Raw genomic sequence first — 22560 nt, 5'->3', positions numbered from 1 at the left:
GTTTTGTTGTTTTCGGCTGGAATGAGTTGGAGTTGATTCTTTCTTTGAGCTTTTGTTCTTCCAAGTATTTTCTTTAGTTCTTTTCAGCTATCTTGGACTGAATGGAGCAAGTGTGCATCGTTTCTAAGGCCAAATCAATTTGAGTCAAACTACTAACCCGAGAACCCCTCTTAATAGTACTAACCTAAATCTATAAAACTCAAACTAAATCAAGTGTCATTCATCTCCTTGTGACACTTAATCTAGAATGATCCTTATTCTTGAAAATTGAGTCCGTGAATCGTTTGATCATGAATTTTGAGGGGTTTTCTTTCACATTTCATATGAGACTTAACTTGTAAATAATATTTTCTTCAAAACACACGTTAGTCGCATACGGTCGTCATTAATCACCGAAACTTACCGAAAGCATCTATGGGCTAGATGCGCTTCAATCACCAGTGTATTACCAGTACAAATAACTTCTCCAATTTATTGATAACTTTTCCAGGGGCAAGGTTGATTGTATATTTCAACTGTGGTGATAGCTTTTCCAAACTCAAACAATAGACATACATATAATTCAAATAAATGTCAAAATCTATGAAGCTTTGACTCGTTCAAATCCTGATATGCCCCGTACAAATAAACGTAGCGTATGAGTATGAAATTAGGCATACCCTAGTGACTAGTGAGCTTAACTATGCCATTTGCCTGCACCCAGTGGGCATCGTTACAACAGAATTAGCAGCGACCAAACACTCAACTCGGAACATGCACAGCTGAACTAACACTAAATTGACATAGATGCTACATGGCAGTATTCTTCTTTCCTCCAGAGTTCCAAACTTACTCAAATGGAGAAACAAATAAGTTCCAAGTCAACATAGAGTCATAATGAACTAAAACATAATCTCTAACGAGATATACAATCAGCTGGAACATGAAATGTTTCCACAGACACAATTCGGCAGTAGATGGACTAAGATACTGACATTTCACCTCAACACAGTCAAGCTCTGCGTCAACTAACGTAATTGACACCAAGAGAAGTAAGGATCATCTAACCATCCGACTGATACTGTCACCAACCGATCACAATACTACTGGGGCGCGGCCAATGCCTTGGGCTTCGGTTTTACCTCTTCATTCACTGTCCTGATGAATATTGCATCGGGCTCATGCCTGAAAAGTGTAAAAACTCTGGTAAATAAGAAAAATCTTAATTTAGGAAAGCAGAGATTTCTCCGACAAAGTAGTTCATTATTACGTTTTTTCTCCCTCTTCGTAAGTGTAGCTGGATGCCACAGCAAGCAAATGACCATCCTTACTGAATGAAAGAGCAGCGATGCTTGATGTGTACTTTGAGTACTGCAACCAGAAGTAACGAAACCATGAATACAAGAAACATTTCCGACAGTAGCATCCTACAACAACAACAACAACATAGTCTTTTTTCCCAAGCAAGTTGGGGTAGGCTAGAGATGAAACCCGAAAGAAATAAGTTCAAGGTTCAGGCACATTGATAGCTAGTCTCCAAGCGCTCCTATCCAAAGCTATCTCTTTAGAGAAGTAGCATCCTAATAAGGCAAAATTATAACTTGGTTTACCTGATACAGTCTTTTCTTGTTAATGCCATCCCACACATTCACAAATCCATCACAACCTCCAGTGGCAAATGTTCCATATCTGCTCAAGGACAAGATAATGAGAACTAAAAATACCATGAGATATCAAGGTGCCCTGAAAAGTGAAGATCAAAGCTTTTACATCGGATGGAAGGCAATTGCATTAACAGGATAAACAGTGTCCCTCCCAGCTTCAGATTTCCGGTGACACTTGAAAGCATACCTGCATGAAATATAGATAAAAATCAAACAAATACTAAAAGAAGAATGTCACACACACCAATACAGTCTAGATTTCCAGAACAAGGCAATACTATGTTAAGACGTACAAAATTGGTAGTTTGATACTTTCTACTTGGGATATATCAAATGCAAACTGTAACAAGCGGCAATCATAAAGCTCAAATTACTACCTAATTTAGCAGACCCACCAAAAATATACATTTCTAAAATTTTAAATAACAGGAAAGAAATTAAAAAAGTTACTGTTTAAAGGGGAATTGTGTTTTCAGTCTTCTAACAGCTCGAGTTTGAATGTGTATAATAAAATGTTGGCACAACACTATATAGATTGCCATTGCCTCAATCTTGTTTGAATGAAGAACAAATTTCCAACTAAGGTGTACAATTCTGCGTTTGAAAAAACTCCCGCAAAAAGTGCAATTCTAGAAACTGGATCTCAACTACCTGCCTAATTAAGAAGTCAGATTTGATTTTCATGCTAAAACTTACTCCATATGGCAAAAAAATGAGGGTATGAGAGTCTTTGCACATAACCACTAATCTGTCTGAGAAACATTAGAATTGAACTCCATGGGACGGAGGGAGTAGACATGCTTCTACACAAAGTATGCTAGCTTCTAGGAAGAAACAAATGGCCAAATCAAATGATTGGCGAACGACAGTTGTGCAAGGATGTTTGCATATGAAGTTTCGCTGTCAATTGTTTCAATTGATGTACAGGAAACAAATATCAAACCATTCAAGTCATAAGTATGAAATCAATGCAAACATGAGCCCATCTTTTGAAGTTAAGAAGCAGAATACATACTTTTTAGATTGTGCGGACTCAGATAGATCAAAGAATTCCATAGAAACTCGCCCTTCTACAGAACTGAGAGCATATCCTGAAGCAAGATAGACAAGACTGAGATCAACATACAACATAGAAGAGTTTAAATTATGGACAAGTGTTCCAAATCAAGGCGGTTTCACATCATAACCATTAGCAGCATGAAAACTGCTAGACTATGGCAGCTAGTCTATAATTATGAAGACAAGACAAGGCCAGACCAGTAGTCCAACCCCCCCCCCCCCCCCCAAAAAAAAACTAAAACTAAAACTGCATCCTGACCAGTAGTCCATACTAGCTGGGGACCACTGCAGATCAGTTAAAAGCAATTAAAATGTAGTTGAATCAGCATGTTTCCTGCAAACAGGACTTTAAATTCACCACCCAGTTACCAAGGAGGTGAGGAATATTTTCCAAGTGTGTCAAGCATGTGACTTTTCTAAGTTCATGAAAACTTGTACTCCATGTAACTATCTACACATAGGGAAATATGTTTGTTCCAATTTATGTGACAGTTGACAAGCACTTCTCTTGTGAATTACATTATCTAAATATCTAGAGCACAAGTGCATTTTCAGATTCAACCTGCTTACTCCAAATAGGGGTAACACTTCATCATAACCACATTCTACCAATGCTATGTAGCTCATATGTGTCATGTCGGTCATCCATAGCTATGCCATTTTTTCTACAAACAAATGTATAGCTGAATTATAATGCTTAAGAGCCCTCTTTGCCATGTCTAATGCTTGTACCACCTAAATGCTCTTGTACCATTATAGACACATCTTCACATAATATCTTGACACAAATTGGGTTAAATGCCTAACTGCATCAGCACTTTGTAGTGAGGTAATCTGTACCTTACCTTACTTTCCAATATTTATAAAACTAAGGGATTCTATACCTTTTATTTTTCATTTTGAAAATGTTAAATAAGAGTACATAAAACAATCAATATACAAATTTATTTTTTTGAGCAAATATACAAATTTATTATAGAGGCATCGGTTCAAAGTTTTAATAGAATTTTAAGCAATCATTGTTTAACTCCAGTAGATCAATGCAGTGTAAGAATATTCAGATTTCTAATACAAGAATAAACTCTCACAGCAAAGTACCTAGATTGACAGTCATTCTGGGCTATTTACACTGTCGTGCTACTGACCATGACAAACTAATAATAAACAATAACTAGAAGAAAAAAATAAAGATTTTAAGCTGCAACTTGAAATTTTAAAGGCCAGAGACAAAGAAAGCACCAGGAAACTATTCGCAGAAGATAAATGTTAACAAATTAAAGGACAGTGACAAATGTTGACTAATAATAAACAAATGTTGATAATCAACTTTTAATAGGTTTCCTTATCATCCATCGGTATGCAACAAATTAAAGGAAAGTGACACTGACATGTGTTGTCATTGTTTAGAATATTTGATTTCGTACTTAAAGATTCGTAGGAATATCAACATTGAATTAGGAGGAGCCTCATCCATAATCCTCAAGTCAAACAACAACAACAACAACAACATAGCCTTTTTTCCCAAGCAAGTTGGGGTAGGCTAGAGATGAAACCCGAAAGAAATAAGTTCAAGGTTCAGGCACATTGATAGCTAGTCTCCAAGCGCTCCTATCCAAAGCTATCTCTTTAGAGATATTCCAATCCTTAAGGTCTCTCTTAACCGACTCATCCCACGTCAGTTTAGGTCTACCTCTACCCCTCTTTACATTATCGTCCCACTCAAGAACCCCATTACGCACCGGCGCCTCAGGAGGCCTTCGTTGGACATGTCCAAACCATCTCAGCCGATACTGGGTAAGTTTCTCCTCAATTGGTGCCACTCCGACCCTATCCCGAATAACTTCGTTCCGGACTCTATCCCTCCTTGTGTGCCCGCAAAACCACCGCAACATCCGCATCTCTGCTACACTCAGTTGCTGGACATGTCGCCTTTTTGTAGGCCAACATTCAGCACCGTATAACATCGCCGGACGAATTGCTGTCCTATAGAATTTGCCTTTTAGCTTTTGTGGCACCCTCTTGTCACAAAGGATGCCAGAAGCTTGCCGCCATTTCAACCAGCCAGCTGAAATTCTATGCCTAACATCTTCATCAATGTCGCCATCCTTTTGTAGCACCGATCCTAAATACCGAAAAGTATCCTTCTGGACCACCACTTGTCCATCTAGACTAACGTCTCCCCCCTCATGCCTAGTCGCGCTGAAATCGCACATCATGGAATCTAGAGGTATCCTTAATTTTTATCACAGATACAATGTCCAAATAGAGGGGCTTGAACAACTATAAAAGACAGATATGGATATAACTGGCAAATTTACTGTTTCTCTACTATTTGTACAGTAGGTACAATTAAAAAAATGAAGAAATGTTGTCAGTTAGCATCCTAATCAAGAATGAAAGCTGTTACCTGTTCCGTTTGGGAAACATCGAACGCATCGTGTTTGATATTTCAAAGACGAGTCTCTCTTTTGCTCAGGTTGAGACATATTGCGCAAATCATAAATATTGACATGCCTCCCTGCCGTTGCAACAACCAACCTATTTCCTACTAATGACAGAGAATATACACGTTCTGGTTGGGTGTATGTCCCAACAAGTGTACGCTCTGGTCCACTCACTCCTCTTGGATCCCAGCATTTAACAGTTTTATCCCAGCTGCCAGTGATGACTTGTCCTAAACATACAACAAACAGTTCAATTCAGACTTATTAGGTGGTGACTGATAAAATACAACAAATCAAGTAGTTGATTTAAGTTTTTGAAGAGTTCTATTTCACAATGACTGTATAATATATTCTTATAAGTTGTTTCAGATAATCTGAACATAGCTCCAAGAAAACGACATGCAAAATAAATTTTAGCAACTGAAAGACACATAGCGAAAGAGTTTGTGTTGCAGTTAGCATAAGTAAATACGAACATGTAAAATAACATCAGAGAAAGAGAAATCAAAGGATTTAACTAGTATCTTAGTACAGCTAGAAATTCATGGCTGTCTAATGATCCTATAGATTTGTTGAAACTACAAATGAGCATTCATCAGTATAGGAAACTAATAACATAAACCCTTAGATAGTAAGGGAACAACTACTCTTCCATTATAATAATCATAATACAACTACGACAGACCACTACAATATCTGATAGGAATCGTGATTAAATTGAGAACCATACTTTCTTAATTTGCAGAAATCTGAAATAAACCAAATATTCCAACACACAAAACCAGTAACTAGGTACCATAGACATGAATGACAAGGACATCTGTACAATTCTCAACCCAAATACAAAGCTAACCAGTCATTGCAAACCGTGCAGAAAAATACATGTAGTAGACCAAGTAATAGGAAACTAACTTCTCTAACAGCCTAGGATTAAATGCTTTTTACCTCAGACCACATTTTCTTAATTCAGATGAGTACAGTTAGCAATGCATTCCAGTTACTGAAACATAAGGTTTGACTTTATCAGGCTGCACAAGTACCTTGTAGTGAAAAAAATAAAACAAGAACATAAATTCAAAAGCAATTCAATAGGGTCAGAAGTACCTGCAGCATACGAGTATTCCACACAACGAACTGGACCATCGTGTCTCCCCAGAACATCTTCTTTGGATGAACTAAATACTAGCCTGAAAGATTATTCGGGCATGGTACTTTTTAGTTGCACTCAGATCTCCAGACAAATGAATATTTTAAGAGAAGGCAAACATAGGCGTATTTACAAGCAACCAATTATGGAATTAGTTGCATTCAATAATCAGATCTCTATATAAATGAATATCCCAGACAATATAAGTGTAAGTGCATTTACAAGCAACCAATAGTAGTATTCAATTGCAAGATATGGGCATACTGCTTGTAAATCTTACCTGAAGCATTTAATTCACATGAAACATGGCATATTGCTTATCTGTCTTAGCTGCTGCATTTAGTTTTGGTTTCATTAACATTTGAAAAAAAAAGAGAACCAGACAATTCCCAACTTAAATATAAGATATCTAAGACACCATACATATGTCATTCTAGAACAGAATCCTGTCAATAAAAAATTGAAATACATTTCTTGATATAAGTTTTTTTAGTTTCGGCTATAAACACTCCTCCTCGTTTATGTTAAAATAACATTTAAACACTGCTCTATAGAAAGCTTAAGAAATGCACTGCATAGCCGGCGCAAAAAAACAATACATATACTTTAAAAAATATTTGCAACAAAAAAGACATTGGCCAACTAATAACTATAACAAAAGCCTCTCGTTGGACTATATGCCATTTTTACAATAGCATTGCATTTTTCCACATCAGCTTCTCGATCCGCAAGTCGGACGGAAAAGCGCAGAAATTAGGCAGGAATGGGGACTAACATTAAAAGAAATTGGAGTGGCATGGATCAAAATGACCCTTAAAAGAAACCCTCACCTCCGCACGGTGTGGTCTGCTCCAGCGCTGAACCCCGACGAGTCGTCGTGGAAGCAGCAGTCGAGGACGGCCCCGGGGTGCACGAACTCCCCCTTGAGCACGTTGGCGTCGGCGTCGTACAGCCGCACCGTCTGCAAAACCCGGAGCCACCAGATCAGCCGGATCAAAGAGCTAGGGTTTAACGAGCGGCGGGAAGGGGCCGCGGACGAGAGAGGAGGGGGCCGCGGCTCACCTTGTCCCACGAGGAGACGAGGAGGTTGTTGCTGTGGTTGGAGAAGCGGAGGTTGGAGATCCCGTCGGAGGGCGGGTTGGCGAGCTCCTTGCCGCTGCCCATGGCGGCTGGCGCGGCGGCGGCGCTCATGATGGCAGGCGGTCGAGGAGTTGGAGGAGGAGGAGCAGGAGGGATTCGAAATTTGAACGCGCAACGGACGAGGCGAGCACGAGGGGGAGGTCGATGCGGAGCGGTTGGTTTAAGAAAAGCTTGGGGAATTCTGGATTCGAATTTTGAACGGCGGTGTAGAGAGCAGAGTGGGAGGCAGAGAGAGGAGGGAGACGACTCCAACACTCGGACGAGGCCGGAAGATTCCACGGCTTGCTTTTTGTCCCCGTTCGGCGTGGGCCGAGGCGGTAACTAACGGTCTGCCCTTGTTGGGCCGAGCCCACCCTTGCGTTTCGTGAAACATTTTTCTCCGTTTGTTTTGTCATTTCTGTTCCTTTTATTTTTACTACTCCATCCATCCCAAACTATTAGTTGTCTTGAGTTAAAAAATCAAACTATTAGTCGTTTTGGATTTTCTAAGTGCAGATTTAGATTTGCACCAGATATATATAAAGTGAATTGTTGAGGGGAGTAAAATGGACTTTGTCCTATTTTTTTAATCTTTTCACGGCAGGGGACCAGGTTGATTCCAGCCAGCTCCGCCAATCCGCTGGCAGGAGAGTAGCACGAGAAATGAATGAGCTCCTCATGGCAGATTTCACCCAGGAGGATATCAAAGGAGGCGCTTAATTCCATTGGTGATATGAAAGCACCTGGACCGCACGGCATGCCTTCGGTCTTTTATAAACGTTTCTGGGAGTTTAATTTGTGGGCGAGCAAATTACAAAGGAAGTGTTAGAGGTGTTGAGAGGGGGACAATTTCTAGAAGAGTGGAACACCAACAACAGTTGTGCTAATTCTCATAGAATGCATATTCAGAAAGAGACTGAATGAAATGTACTTAGGTCTGCCAGTTTTTGTTGGCAAGTCGCGGACGTTGGTCTTTGCATATCCGAAAGATAGAGTATGTCAAAGAATTCAAGGCTAGAAGAAAGAAGCTTCTGTCTAGAGGCTAGAGCCGGAAAAGAAGTTCTGATTAAGAGCATCTCCAAGAGTTCCCCATTTATTCTTCCTAAATTTTGTTGTTTGCCAACTCCCCAAATAGGTTTGGGGAGATAAAAAGAAGATCATCTCCAATAGTACCCTATTTTAACTTGCTAAATATGAAAAATTGTGGCCCATAAATTCCAAACCAAACTTTCCTTCCTCCCGTGATTCTTCGACGCCGCCGTCTCACGGTCGCCCCTCTCCCCTCCAGCTCGATCATCGGCCAAGTAGCTCAATTCGTTCTTGTCTGAACTATGACGACGAACCAGCTTCGATTAATTGTATCCATCCAGACTCTGTACTACAACGGCGCCAAGAACTTCTGGGTCCATGGCACCGGGCCCCTAGCTAGGCTGCCTGCCCCAGAAGCTCGTCGCGCCCAGGCCCGACGACGGTGACCTCGACTACAGCGGCGGCCTCAAGACCCTCAACGACGGCGCCTACGAGTTCAACACCCAGCTCTGCGGCTAAGGCGGGCCGCCCTACAACTACAACGCGAACGTGAGCTGCCTCGACCTGGGCTTCCGGGTGTGCGAGGACGGCGCCAAGTTCGTCAGCTGGGACGCTCGCCGAGGCGGCCGACCTCGCCGGCCGGTGCCGGAGGCTGCCACCGGACGGGAAGCTGCGGACGCAGAGTGCCTGTGCCATCGACGCGCTCTCTGGGAAGCTGGACCTTAACCTCCGGTACTGCGTGCTGCTCGTGAGGACCAGCATGCTGTCCGAGTCCTCCGGCCCGTCGCCGCCGGCGCATGCGGATGTCCGAGAGATGCTCTCGAGGCTGCAGATCGGGCACAAGGCCGGCCAATTTGCTGCACGAACGAGACCTCTCCGCGGGAAGAAAACGCGCGACGAAGAAAGCGCTCGCGGGGAGTCGCGATGGGGAGCTACGGAGTAGCGCGCATATTTACGCACAAGCCAACCCAATTTACCAATTGTTAGGAGATGGGAAATCAAAATAGGGAACTATTGGAGAGTGTTTTTTTTCCTTTTTCCAAAAAATCAAAGATGGGAAAGAGAGATGAGGAACTGTTGGAGATGCCCTAAGGCGGTGGTGCAGGCCATCCCCATATTTGCAATGGGACGTTTCCATATAACGAAGGAGATGTGCGAACAAATAAGTAGGCTAACCGTGAGCTACTGTGTTCGAGAAAAAAAATCGTGAGCTACTGGTGGAGCAACCAGGACCGGGGTGTGTTTAGTTGGTAAAAAAATTTGGATTTTGGCACTGTAGCACATTTCGTTGTTACTTGACAAATAATGTCCAATCGTAGACTAATTAGTCTTAAAAGATTCATCTCGTGCTAATCAGTTAGACTGTATAATTAGTTATTTTTTCAACTGCATTTAATGTTTTATGCATGTGTTCGAAGATTCGATGTGACGCGTACTGTGTAAACTTTTTTGGAAACTAAACAGGGCCAAAATGCCTTGGCTCAGTTGGGAGAAGTTGACGCTGCCAAAATGCAAAGAGGCTTGGGGTTTAGGGACATCTGGATGTTCAATCTTCGATGTTAGACTGAGCCCAATAGCTGAGCCATCGGGGGAGGCAAACCCATTTTTGCCTCCTCACCGGCTACTGTAGCGACGGAAACGCCTCCAACAGCAGAGGCAAACGGAGAGGCAAAATGCCTCGGAGGAGAGAGGCGATCGAAAAATGCGCTCCCTCTCTCCTCCGATTCATTTGCCTGCGCGGGGCTGCGGAGCTCTCCTCTCCGCCGCCGGCCATGGCCACAAGCAGAGCACCCAAAACGACGGCAAGAGACGGACGTCACAAGCCGAGCCGTCCACGATCGTCAGCGCCACCACCACCACCAGTCGGTCGCTGCCGCTGCCAACGTTCATCGAGATGCTCCGGGACAAGACCGGGAGGCGCGACGTCGACGTGGGGTAGATCCGCGCGGGCCGACGCTGCCGGAGCTTGAGGGCAGGGGATGCCTGCGGAGGGAGGAGAGCCACGGGGAGGAGACCTCCGCGGGGAGGGAGGAGGAGCGGCCGCGCGGGCGCCGCCGTCCCGCACGCCCGCCGCCGTGCCACCCACAAGGGAGGAGGGCTGCTGCGCCGCCCACGACGGAGGAGGGAGCAGGGGCGCCACGAGGGACGGAGGGGCGTGCCGCCATGCCTCCGCAGCCCGCCTCACCGCGGCCGACATCCGCCGCCGGGAGCCGCGCGCGGAGCAGGGGGAGAGATGTGACACCCTAGGTGTCTGCACAATAGTTGTGTATCCATTTTATGCATCATGTGCTTGATTTGCTTGAAAAATGATCTTTTTGTAAATATAAAAGGTTATATGTGTAATTATGATTTTATGCAAGGTCCTTTTTATAGTTATAATTGAATAGGTTGGGTAATTATAGATTTTGTGGAGGGTGTTTTTGCAAAATTCAGTGCAATCATTGCTCGGCAGAAAAACTTTCATTTCAGCCTAAGTTTAAAGTGAAATTACCTTGAAAAAGACAAAAAACCTTGAATTCAAAATCCCTTCTATGTTTTCAAAATTAGCTCTTTATACTTTGGTCAAATCAATTTTTGCACAACATCAAAGTTGTAGATCTTGAAAAGTTGAACAACTTTCATGTTGGGCACTTTTTCATTTGAGCTTTAGTTTAAAAGTTATCCTTGTTTTGCATTCAGGTCCCTGGAAATTTCAGAAATTGCAAAATAACCCGTTTTCCCCTTCCCCTGTCTGCCTGCCTGCTTGCTCACCGCCGCTGAGCAGAGCGCAGCGCCGCCCGCCGTGGAGGGCCGCCCCCGTGCCACCTCCTGCTTGCAGAGCTGCCCACGCGTCACGCCGAAGCCCCTCCACCGCTCCTTGGCGTCGCGTTGGCCCTCTCCCTCCCGCGCCACGCGCCCAGTGAGCGCCCGCCGGCCGCCACCTCGACGCCGCCGTGGCCCTGACAGGATAGAGCCCCAGGACCCCAGCTCACGCGCGCAAGAGCAATACAAGAAGCCCCGCAAGCTTTTCCCCTCGCCCTTTCGGTTGCTCCCCACTCAGACACCCCGGAACGCCGCCGCCGCTCCACCGAACGTCGGCGAGCCTCAAGCCCACCGTCGAGCCACGCCTCCACAGCCGCTACGCCCAAATCGACCCCACATCTAGCTTCGCCTCGACCCCGCGCAGCTCCCCAACCCCTTCTCTTCCACCCTCGACCACCGGACCCCCCCCCCCGCCGTCGAGTCCTCTCCGCCGCAGACCGACCTCCTCCGTCGATCCGCCTTCTCCGACCATCTCTCATCGCGACACGAGCACCAGAGGGTGCGGTTCGACCTCCTCTAGCGTTTCCCCAACTTTCCCCATGCCACCGGAGCCGGACCTCGCCGGGAAACGCCGCGCCCCCCTGCTCTGTTCTTGTTTGCCGGCCAGGGACCCCGTGTTAGAATTTGGAAAAGCCCAGGGGGCTTTCTGTGAAGCTCCAGACACATGAATAGTGCTCTAGGGACTTCTTTGTGATGATTTTCTGTGAACTTTGAAATTCAGTAGAAATTCGTAGGAAATTCGTAAAATAGCAATTCTTGATGTTTTGAAATCCTTGATAGTAGCTCTTTGCAGTAGAACCATAATATTGTAGGTGTTTGTTGCAAATTGTTGCTGTAGAAGTAGATTTGTGTCACTAGGTAAATAAAGACTAGATGTTTTATCTTTTTCTTAAACTGATGTTTGAAGCCATGTATTGTAGTGAAATTTTTGTGGTGATTTCATCATATGACACTAGTATTGCTATAAAAATTTCGTGGTCAGTTCTCTTGTTTACCTATTTATTTGATTTAATCATTTTTTAGTAGACTTTATTTATCATAAATAGTTTATTCCAATGATAAATCATGAAAATATTTGTGAGTGACGTTTTTGGATAGTTTAGCTTGTACATGAAGTTTGAGAATCAGTTCATTACTAGAACAGGAGCTAAAAATAAATCTTGCTAATCTGTTGTCTGTTTTGTCTATTTTCTCAGAATTAATTCTGTGTAGATAAAATAATGAAAAATTCACAGTAGCTAGTTCATTTATGTATCGACCTCCTGTTAAAGTTTGAGCTTCTTCTTTTCTCTAGTTTGACCTGTATAATTCAAGATTGTTCTAGGTGTTGTCTGCTTGAATGGTTTGTTGTGAATAAATGGCTACATGTTTTGGCATGATTTTTACAGGGTAGCTTAATCTGTTCATGTTATGTTTAGGGTAATTTTTTTCTAAATTTATTTCTATTTGTGCTTTGAGTTGTTTATTTATTAGAAAACCATGACTTACTTGTTATAGAAAATCACCCCCACTTGTTTATGAAGTTAGTAAACTTCATTTGTGCTGTTGATCATGATGCCTTGTGTAGTTAGATTTGTTATTTAACTACTCTATAAACGATTGCCCATGTGTGTTTATAATACTGTTCTTGCATTACATATAGATACGACTGCCTTATCGGACGGGACGTACGAGCTGATTCCGGAGTCTGACGGAGGTGATCTCGAAGCTCAAGCAAACACCGCCGTACTAACTGAAGCCCCGGACCAAAGTTCGGAAGAGCCTAGGGCTGAAATAGTTAGTGACTACCGAGAAGGCAAGCCCCGGACATAACCTATATTTCAAATTATTATCATTTACTGTTATTACTTACTTGTGCATTTACAGTTCTTAGGATTTGAATTGAAACCCTAGATGCATGATCCTAGGAACCTATGTACTGAACACTAGACCTGAGTTCGACTACTTGCTAAGCTTATAGGACCGGTAAAAGTCGAGTGATTGCCTGTCACTCGCGAGCTTTATAGGAATTGCTTGTTTACTTTCTGTTATCAATATAAGGACGACGGACGGGGTCGTGTTCGATACCATGACCTTTGGTGAGACCCCGTCTGTGTTGATGAACTTGCTAAGGTCGCGGTGTGTGGTAGTGCTGGTTAAGTTTTTGAAAGTACTAGCCACATGCCGTAAATATGGTACGCGGCAAGCCTAGTAACTTCTCGGCCCGGCAAGTGGACATACCTCCCACTCTCTTTTAGGGATAAGATGAATAACATGATAAAGGATATGGAAACTCATAGTGTTACTTTACGACTATGAGGGACGAGGTATAGAGTGCCCTATGCGACGAGAGAAAGTGCCCTGTGGGACGAGGGGGAGCCCTATAGTCGGGGAGAGTGGCCCTGATCCATGAACCGGAAAGAAAAGCCAAAGGTTGCTTGGAAGTGACTCGACGGTGCTTCAAGCGTGTGTGCTAGGTTTATCCTTGCAAGGTTGAATTTCGATTCAGAATCGTCCGTCTCTCACGATGAAATGAGACTGCTTGACCTCTTTGCCACACAGAGTAATAAGAGCAACATTATGATATTCAATTTTGATGTTTGCTTAAAGATCTACCATGGTTGAATAGTAGTTGCTCACCTAGAATGGTTAATCAACTAGAATCTGAACAGCTAAAATTTGAAAGTAAGGACCTACTCTTTATTGCTTTTCAGCAAAAGAAAACCAGAGCCTCACAAACCCTGCATAGTCTAGCTAAAGTGGGTTAAGTATACCCGTTGACGGTTAAGTCTTGCTGAGTATTAGAATACTCAGTCTTGCTGAGTATTAGAATACTCAGCCTTGCTGTTGAAAACTTTTTCAGGTTTGAGTTTCGAAGAGCAGATCGCTAGTTTGACCTATCCCTGCTCTTTGCCTCCTGGCTGGTCCGTAGAGTGGGATATGTCTTCGACCGGCAATGACTTTGACGAGTAATACCATGCTTGGGCTAGCCTGGTATGCTTTGGCGACATGTTGTAGCCGTCGTATTTTATCTTCCGCTGTTTTAACTCTGAAGTTTTACTCTTATGGTTTGTATAACTGTTTTACCAAAGTTGGTTTTGTAATAATGGTTTGAACTGGTTTGTAATCACTACTTTGCCTATGTTGTAAACTTGTGGTTGTAATATCTCTGGACTCGCCTTCGTGCGGGGTATGCTTGTTCGATCCGAGAACCGGTGGTTGTATCGGGACGTTACCCGACAGACCAAGAATTGTTCCGTTTGAAGTGCATTTGAGCCGGTGTTGCCTTTCTAGTGATGGCCTGCGCACTTGAGCCGGGATAATTCATGTGATTCTGCCACAAGAGAGGCCGGGCCGATGCCGCCACGGAGGGCTCGGCGGACGCGACCACGCCTGACGGCGTGTCCGAGGCGAGGCGCGGCCGCGGGCCGGCGCATCATCAGTCGGAGCCTGGCACGGCGAAGCAGGGGAGGTGGAGCCGGGCGCGTCGTCCAGCTCGTCGTCGTCCAGTGCGCCGGCGAAGGAGTGGGGAGGACGGCGGGAAGGTGGAGCTTCGGCCTGGCCGGCGGTGGAGGACGGAGGAGGAGGCACGACGAGGAGGCCGAGGCTGGAGGAGGAGGTGGCCGGCGGCGCCGGAGCTCGAGTGGGTGGGCCTCGCCCTCTCCCCGCGAGCTCGCCGGATCTGGATTTTGCATCGGCTCTGTTGGAGACCGGAATTTTTGCGTGCTCCATCCAACTACTGCACACGAGGCAAACTCCCGATTGCCTCTCTGATTTTGCGTTGCATTGTTGGAGTCAGTCTTAGGCCCTGTTTAGTTCCCAAAAATTTTCAAGATTCTCCGTCACATCAAATTTTTGGACACATGCATGAAACATTAAATGTAGTTTTAAAAAATAACTAATTGCACAGTTTAGTTGGAAATGATGAGATGAATCTTTTGAGCCTAATTAGTACATGATTGAACACTAATTACTAAATAAAAACGAAAGTGCTACAATAGCCAAACCCAAAAAATTTCACGAACTAAACACGCCCTTAGCTAAGCAAGCGTGGAGGCTGGTGCAGAATCTCTCCTCCCTATGCGCACGAGAGTAACACGATTGGCAGGAGAGTAATAACACGAGAAATGAATGAGCTCCTCCGATCTGTCTACAAGGTACAGAGGGAGCACGAGTAGTGGCTGAGCAAGAGTGGAGGTGCATCATCTTCTGGTAGCTCAGAAATGGATGCCGATCACTGGACGGGGTTGTGACAATTAAAATGCCCGGGTAAGATCAAACACTTTCTATGTCGGCTGACCCACAATAGCATAGCATATCGTATGGAGTTGCAAAGGAGAGGTACGGAGCTGGACACCAATTGTGTCTTACGCAATAGACTGGACAGGATGGTGGGCACCTGTTTCTCAAATGCAAGGATGTTCCCGGAGTGTGGCGGGCTCTGAACTTGGAGACTTGCAGGGCACGGCTGGTTGAGAAGCAATATACATGAGGGCTCGGAGGAGCGTGTAGTGTATAAACCCTCTCTAAGGCAGCGGTGCTGCAGGCAAAGCGCTGGCCTAGCCTCCTGAAAATCAACACTGATGGCTCTTTCAGTCTTAATACTGGCGGCCATGCCCTTTTGTGCAGGTGCGTTACATATTTTAGGAAGAAGCAAAAAAAAAAATGCTAAGCATATATGTCATATATATGCTAAGCTCAACTAAGTGGTGACAGGTCTCTTCGTTACGTTCGAGTTGTTTTGTTTGCTACGTGTATAAGTGTATTCATCCCGTACACAAACGCCACCACGCCACGAGGCATGCTACCGCTCCTCGCGTGTTGCATGTGCCTCTTGGCACGTCAAACCTGTAGCTCGGCTCTCTTATGAGAAAGGAACTGCGTACAAATATTAACGAGGTGGGACTAATATCAATAGTACACCGCGCATCCTGGTCGATCTGCTTCCTTGATGCCCCCGGTACGTGTCTAATTCCTCCGCCCGCGGCCCAGAGATGCAACGTTTTAGAATCATGGGCCAATGTATTTGCTCCACGTGGGCCAAGGCAAGGGCAATCTCACGAGAAATAAGAATCACGGCCCGGTTGTCGATGGACTTCGTAAGCAGAGGCAAACGTGCTGCTAAACAGTAAACACAATACAAACACATTCGCACGTAACCTGAGTGACGTTCATAAATGACTGAACTGTGCACAAAAGACTCCTGATAGTCAACGCAATACTTTCCATAAAACTGACTGTTTTGAACAAACAATTTCAAATATCATGCTGTACAAGCGTTTCTCAATATGAAGTTGTACTGTAATACCTATCAATACTGGGCAATACACTCAATCAATGCATAATACCATACACAGCACTCAGCAATCTGGTAGTAGTTCGACTATACAGAACTCCAGGCAAGCGGAAAGGTTCTAGCTCTACCCGTATTGATCGTTCAAGATGTATTGCTTCCTCTCCTGCGCGGTGCAAATTAGATACAATTCCGACAGTTAATAATACATTAATACTATGCTTCACCATCATAACTATGATAGAAGCAGCATATGTTTACCTGGGCGAGACGACGTTCTTTATTCAACTTTAGAGCTCTTCCTTTCTCTTCCTCAGATCTAAAGATTTTCTGAATGCAGACAGATAATTCTATTAGCGATGTCTAGATGGCTATTTATTTATTTAAACAGAATACAGGTGAGTAGCAGACCAGCGCCTTAAGCACTTAACTAAATCTCACTTCAGAGTAAGTTGAAAAGTTATATGAACCCAACTTAAATAGAAATTATAATTCCTTTTTGATCAACTTAGAGACAATATTATATAATATGTACTATAACAGTGGTCATTGATTTTTCACAGCAGTGAAACTTGTTTAGAAAAAGGGAAACAAGAATCACAAATCCAACAACTTCTCTGTTTGATGATACTTCAACAGATCCATTTGACCAATAATTCTCAAATACACAATACCATCTAAACACAAAATGTAGCTACATCCACCAGATTACTCAACAGAAAACTGAGAATTGCTGAAGGTCATAAGTAATTGTTGCTGACAATAATTAGTAAAGACCACTACCGAAGTGACTCAGTGATCCTGATCTTTCGGTGGTTCACTAACCTCTGAATAACATCCCACGAATTATAATTATAATTAGAAGGCTAGGTCATGAGAACCAAGCAATAGCTCGGTTAGTAGAGTTTTGAGTTGAGATGCCACCTACTGAAGCTGGGTGCTCATAGGTCGTGCAACTATCACCCTAACATGGGCTCGATACTCCTCAGCCATGGGGACGTCTTCTCCCCATGGCCAAGGTTTTCAGAAGGCAAGGTCAGCCAAGCTGTGAAAACCTTACCTTTTCTGTGGTTGACATGTTTTCAACACAATCAATTTTGATGTCAAATATATCATGCAGCAAATCATTGTCCTGCACACAAAAAGAGAAGAATTAAAACCATTACACCAACATACAATATTTCACAGATGATCAATATGTGGATGGCTCTGCTTATAGCAACCTGTGCATGCTTCAGGAATCCTCGCCCAAGAAACCGCCTCAAATAGTTCAACTAAGCAATGAACAAATATCAGAAATTTTTTATATTTGGAGCACAGCAGTTAATGAAATCAATGCAAGAAACAAGCACCTGTATTGATTCACGCCATGATGTAACTCTTAAAATGCCATTCTTGCCTGATATCCTAAGTGATTCTTCAGGGCGCTCACCGCTCTGGAGAAAGAGAATTTAGATCTGGTTTAGTCTGAGATTAAAGGATTAAAGAAAAGAAAATGAAATAAATCTAGACCTTAATAAAATCTGAGATTCGTTGGAACAAGTCTCTCTGATCATTAAGATTTTTCTTGTCAGCACCTCTGCCCCCAGCCTCCATAGAGAGATTATAGACCAGACCGAATATTTTGGCCTTCAATGCTTGCATATTCAAGAAAAATTGGTTCTTAGAGCCACTGGTCTTTCTGACGTCACTGTCAACATTTGCTTCTTTACTAGTGGAAACATCAAGCAGTTTTAGCTCAAAACATAGAGCTAATGCTTCACCAGCAGCAATCCGCACAGCACGATCCTCTGCTTCTAGAAGACTAGTAAGAAATGTAATTGGCCTACATGCAGGCAGAATATAAAGATAGAATTTCATGAGCAATTTTACAAATAGCAGAGAACAGTGATTGAGGAAGCTTTCACTAACTCTTTCCATGAATCAGTACTTCTCCTAGATGAACCAACAGTTGTTAAAAGAAAAGCCCATGCAGATACAGCAGCTGCTAATAAAGGAGGCTTCGGTTTTCTGACAATGCCAACCTACATAACCACCCACAAAATAATGAAGTATAGAAAAACTGGATGCCATGCTTTCTGTTTATGACTATAAAAAGAACTGTGGAGGTCAGTCGACAGCTGGCCTTACATTTGATCCTGATTTTGGGTGGATCACATCCCAGATGGCACTCATAGATAGCTGGGTTTCAGCAAGATCAGTTGCACCAACAAATGTGATAACAGTTAAGCAATCAAGTGCCTACAATCATTCAGTTTATATGAATGAATTGCACATAAATTTGCTAGAACCACAGAAAATCGGAGAAAACATCATCATACACATATCATCTTTGGTGCATCGGGCCAAGTTTGGAGGATTCTCAAAAGCTGTGGTTCTGACTCATCCATTATTTCATGTGAGCTACTTCCAGCACCTAGTGTAATTGACAGTAAGCCTTGCCAGCACAAAAGGACAGAAAAAAAAAGAGCATATCACACATTCTGCTGCAGTGAAAATAACTATAGGTGGAAAAGAATACTAACCTATAGCACGACAGGCTAGACATGCCTCCTTTGTAGATCCCTTTTTAATTGAATTGGTGAATTGGCTCAGTAGTGTGACATATCTTTAAAGAGGAAAAGAATCTATCAGATAAAGTTAACAGAAAAAAGGGTCCAGTTTTCCCAGAAAAATATTGATCTCATCCACTCACACTTGCATATGTAAGCTCACTAACTTTTTAAAACTTGAGTATAACAAAGGCCAACACATGTATACTGCATTTCTGCGGTAACATTTTCCAGCCCTGTGTGAGCACAGGATATAGCAATATCCCGTCTGCTCACTAGTCTAGTTATATAAAGTACTAAGGAATCATCAATTGATGAATCATATTAACTTACTTGTTTTCCACTAAACCAAGAAGCACAAAACTTTCAAAAGCATCAACAAGAGCACCAAGTGCTTTCTCTCTGGTAGATCCCCTGCACGAGTCATGTAGTATTATGGTTAAAAGAAAGTTAATAATGTTATTTGATCATTCAATTAGCAATTGGTAAATTCTCGAATCAATGTCAGACAGAGTTGTAGTGAGTTTACAAGTAAATATATGATAAGCATAACATATAAACAAAAAGACAAGGACGCATATGCATTTCCACCATTCATGAACCAGCATCAAGGACAAGGCTTAAAGGCAACGAAAGATACAACTTCCACTATTCTTGAATCCGCATCAAGGATCAAGTTTAAAGTGGAAGGGAAAATGCAATTCAAAATTTAAGCGAAACGTGAGACATTCCTGGGCATGCTAGAAATGTGGTTCCCACCAACTCATGATACCCATACCATATTAACTATAAAGCCATTTCCACATTGCTAATTTTTTTAGAAAAAGGATTACGAATCCGGCCTATACATCCGTGGTTTCCACATTGCTAATTACTAGCCAAAGGTTGCAATTGTGAGAGCATAAAGGTAAAGTACGGATAATTGCACAAGGCCTATTTGAGCATGTAGGAATCGTAAACCTCTGCCACCTACACCTACCGACTTTTTTTGCAAAACTTGGCACAAGAACGGAGAAAAGAGACAGGGTTGTTTTGCTTTCTCTCTAACACACAGTTCCAACAGTATCGAATAAAAAACTAGACAATGCATGGAGTTCGCGCCAGGAGAAAATGCATTGTAGAGGTTATCAGTAAAATTGTCTAAGCATTTGATGTGGTTACTTCCAAAATAGTTTTATGGAAGCTAGTGTTGTAATGGAATCTGGCAATTCATGATTCGACATTTTGACAACAGCATGAACAAGTTGATAGCCAAGCAACCATGAACATTGTTACATTAATAACTCTGCACGCTGAGATGATTGAGGCTGTGCAGTTTGTACCCAAACAATCAACTAGTGCCTAGTGGCACAACCGTGGATACAGTAACAACCATCTAGGGGCTCACCTCTTCTCGTAGAGGTCATCCATGTACTTGTCAAGAACGAATTCCTGGGAGCTGACATGCTCGGTGGCCTGCGCGAGCTGAAGGTCGGACAGCGCCGTGGACATCGAGGCCACGCTATCGGCATCGCTACCGAAGTCAAGCTGGTCATCGGCACCACCACCTCCTCGGCCTCCTTTGTTCCTCTTACCTGAAACAAACCACACCAAACAATAAACAACCGAGCAAGAAGAGCCACGAAATGGCCTGTGCGATGCATACTCTTCTTGCCCATGGCGACGGGTGGGGCGGCCCAAGAAGCAAAGAGTCAAAGAACCGCCCGGGGCCCGGGGGTCAGGCGCAGACGCAGCGGAGAAGGGGTCAGCGGCGGGCCCGACAGAGGGAGCCGTCGTCGGCGGGGGGGGCGAGGAGGAACCGGGAGGAAGAGCTGGAGCTGGAATTGGAAGCGGAGAAACGGAGGCGCTCGCCGTCGGTGAGGTCGGATTGGCCGTGGACGCGCTGAGCCATGTGAAATCGGGCGATGGGCTGGCGGGAGGTGTGGACGAACGGAGCAGGGGGACAGGGGAGGTTGCTTGTTTTTCCTTTGGGTCATTTTGATCCATGAGAGGCGGAGAGGCGGAGGGTGGACTCGGCCTGGTACCCACCAGAACAGCGTGCAAATCGTGCGTGGTCGACGCCGCTCGCTCTCGCTGGCATGGACCGCAAACCCGCCATTAAAAAGAAAATCTGCGAAGAAACTCATTTACTTGCTTGGATTTGAGGTCGTTAAATTTCAAACGTAATTTACCACCTCGTAACCTTACAGTGACAGCCCCTTGCGTCAAGTCTCGATAATACATGGTGAAATTCGAAAATGGGCTCGAACGCGTAGGCACGTGACATGCATGTGCCAACACTGAAGACTACTCTTTTTTCGCGACCGTGACTGAGCACGTTTTTTATTAAGAGGAAAACAGTTACACACATAATTTTGATGCGACCAAGCAGAGCTTAACCAACACAAGAACATAAAGGACTAAAAATAGAGAAACACTAAAAAAATGTACACACAAACGAGAAAAAACAACAACACAGACAGCAGCAAAGCAACACGGATAAAACAAAGGGCATGACCGCATGACCCACACATCTAGCCAGAAATCTACAATTGAACCTGCTAGCAGAAACAACAACGTCCAGTGTGCAAAGGTGTACGACCTAACAAAGGTGGCAAAGCATCCACCCGATCAACGAACCACAGCGGCAAAACATCCGCCCGAAGCAAACTTCAACCAACGCGACGACAACGGCAAAGCATCCGCCAGACTGGAATGGCGGCAAAGCATCCGCTAGCGAAGAGAAACCGACGACCAAGCACAACCCGGACGATGCAGATGAAATGAAGCGAAGGCAGACGCAGAAGTAGAAACTCTCCGAGGAGAGCAGATGACGGCCATTAGCAATGCTTCCAAGACAACACCTGCAGGAAGGAAACGATGCCACAGGCGCCGTCGTCGTCCGACCAACATGGTCTAGGTTTTCACCCGGAAAGACTAGCTGGAGAGGGTGGAAAAGGGCGGAAGGATGACGCCTTCAACAAGGTAAACGGTAGGGCGTCGTCATCATCGGTCTGCAAGCGGAACCAAGGCTTTCGCCACCAGCCCTTTCCAACCCAGAGCCGACGGCCGCCACAGCGCAGATGAGCCCGCCGGCCGGCACCCGCCGCAGACAGCACCCAGAAAGCGAGGGCCACCAGCAGCCATACCCAGCGAAAGGGGCCGGCCACCGGCGGCCGCGAGCCCCGGAGGGGGGGGTTCCGCGCATGGCGAGGGGCCGGCCACCGGCGACTGCGAGCCTCGACGAGGGGTGGACGCGCACGACGAGGGGCCAGCCACATGGGGAGGGGCAGGCCACCAACTGTCGGTGTTCTGACCCGGGGGTCCGGATCCCAACTATTAAATGCCGCGTGTTTTCTCGTCCCAGATGTTGATGCAAGAGGCAACACAGTAACGCACGGGTTTATCCTGGTTCCAGCCACGGGGCCGTACGTCCAGTAAAGGAGGTGTGCGAGTGCACCATATTATCTTACACCCGGAGAGCTTGTAGTAGGGGGGTACAAGCGGGGTGAGA

The 22560-nt window shown here is 44.4% G+C and overlaps 2 protein-coding genes across 3 annotated transcripts; both read right to left on the bottom strand.

Annotated features, from left to right (window-relative positions):
- Positions 1 to 749: 749 nt before the first annotated feature.
- On the bottom strand, positions 750 to 7697 carry LOC120691655 (mitotic checkpoint protein BUB3.1-like). Its single transcript, XM_039974795.1, has 9 exons — positions 7356 to 7697; positions 7124 to 7254; positions 6251 to 6333; positions 5110 to 5376; positions 2659 to 2734; positions 1750 to 1830; positions 1590 to 1668; positions 1250 to 1350; positions 750 to 1164 (listed from the first exon to the last, which is right to left on the bottom strand). The coding sequence occupies exons 1-9, from the start codon at positions 7482 to 7484 to the stop codon at positions 1083 to 1085; spliced, it is 1029 nt and encodes a 342-aa protein (XP_039830729.1). The 5' UTR covers positions 7485 to 7697; the 3' UTR covers positions 750 to 1082.
- Positions 7698 to 16426: 8729 nt separating this feature from the next.
- LOC120691209 (interferon-related developmental regulator 2-like) lies at positions 16427 to 21033 on the bottom strand. Of its 2 annotated transcripts, none has more exons than XM_039974228.1 (13): positions 20713 to 21033; positions 20455 to 20641; positions 19401 to 19481; positions 19041 to 19123; positions 18837 to 18952; positions 18646 to 18756; positions 18427 to 18539; positions 18028 to 18340; positions 17868 to 17951; positions 17739 to 17789; positions 17576 to 17647; positions 16777 to 16845; positions 16427 to 16681 (listed from the first exon to the last, which is right to left on the bottom strand). In XM_039974228.1, the coding sequence occupies exons 1-13, from the start codon at positions 20723 to 20725 to the stop codon at positions 16643 to 16645; spliced, it is 1332 nt and encodes a 443-aa protein (XP_039830162.1). In that variant the 5' UTR covers positions 20726 to 21033; the 3' UTR covers positions 16427 to 16642. The 2 variants fall into 2 exon arrangements, with proteins under 2 accessions (XP_039830162.1, XP_039830163.1); XM_039974229.1 differs by having other exon boundaries at positions 16445 to 16681; positions 18837 to 18931.
- Positions 21034 to 22560: the final 1527 nt, after the last annotated feature.

The sequence above is a fragment of the Panicum virgatum genome, chromosome 9N, assembly GCF_016808335.1.
Source record: "Panicum virgatum strain AP13 chromosome 9N, P.virgatum_v5, whole genome shotgun sequence".
Lineage (NCBI taxonomy): Eukaryota > Viridiplantae > Streptophyta > Magnoliopsida > Poales > Poaceae > Panicum > Panicum virgatum.
The sequence above is the reverse complement of the archived record's forward strand: the minus strand, read 5'-3'. Positions and strand labels throughout refer to the sequence as shown.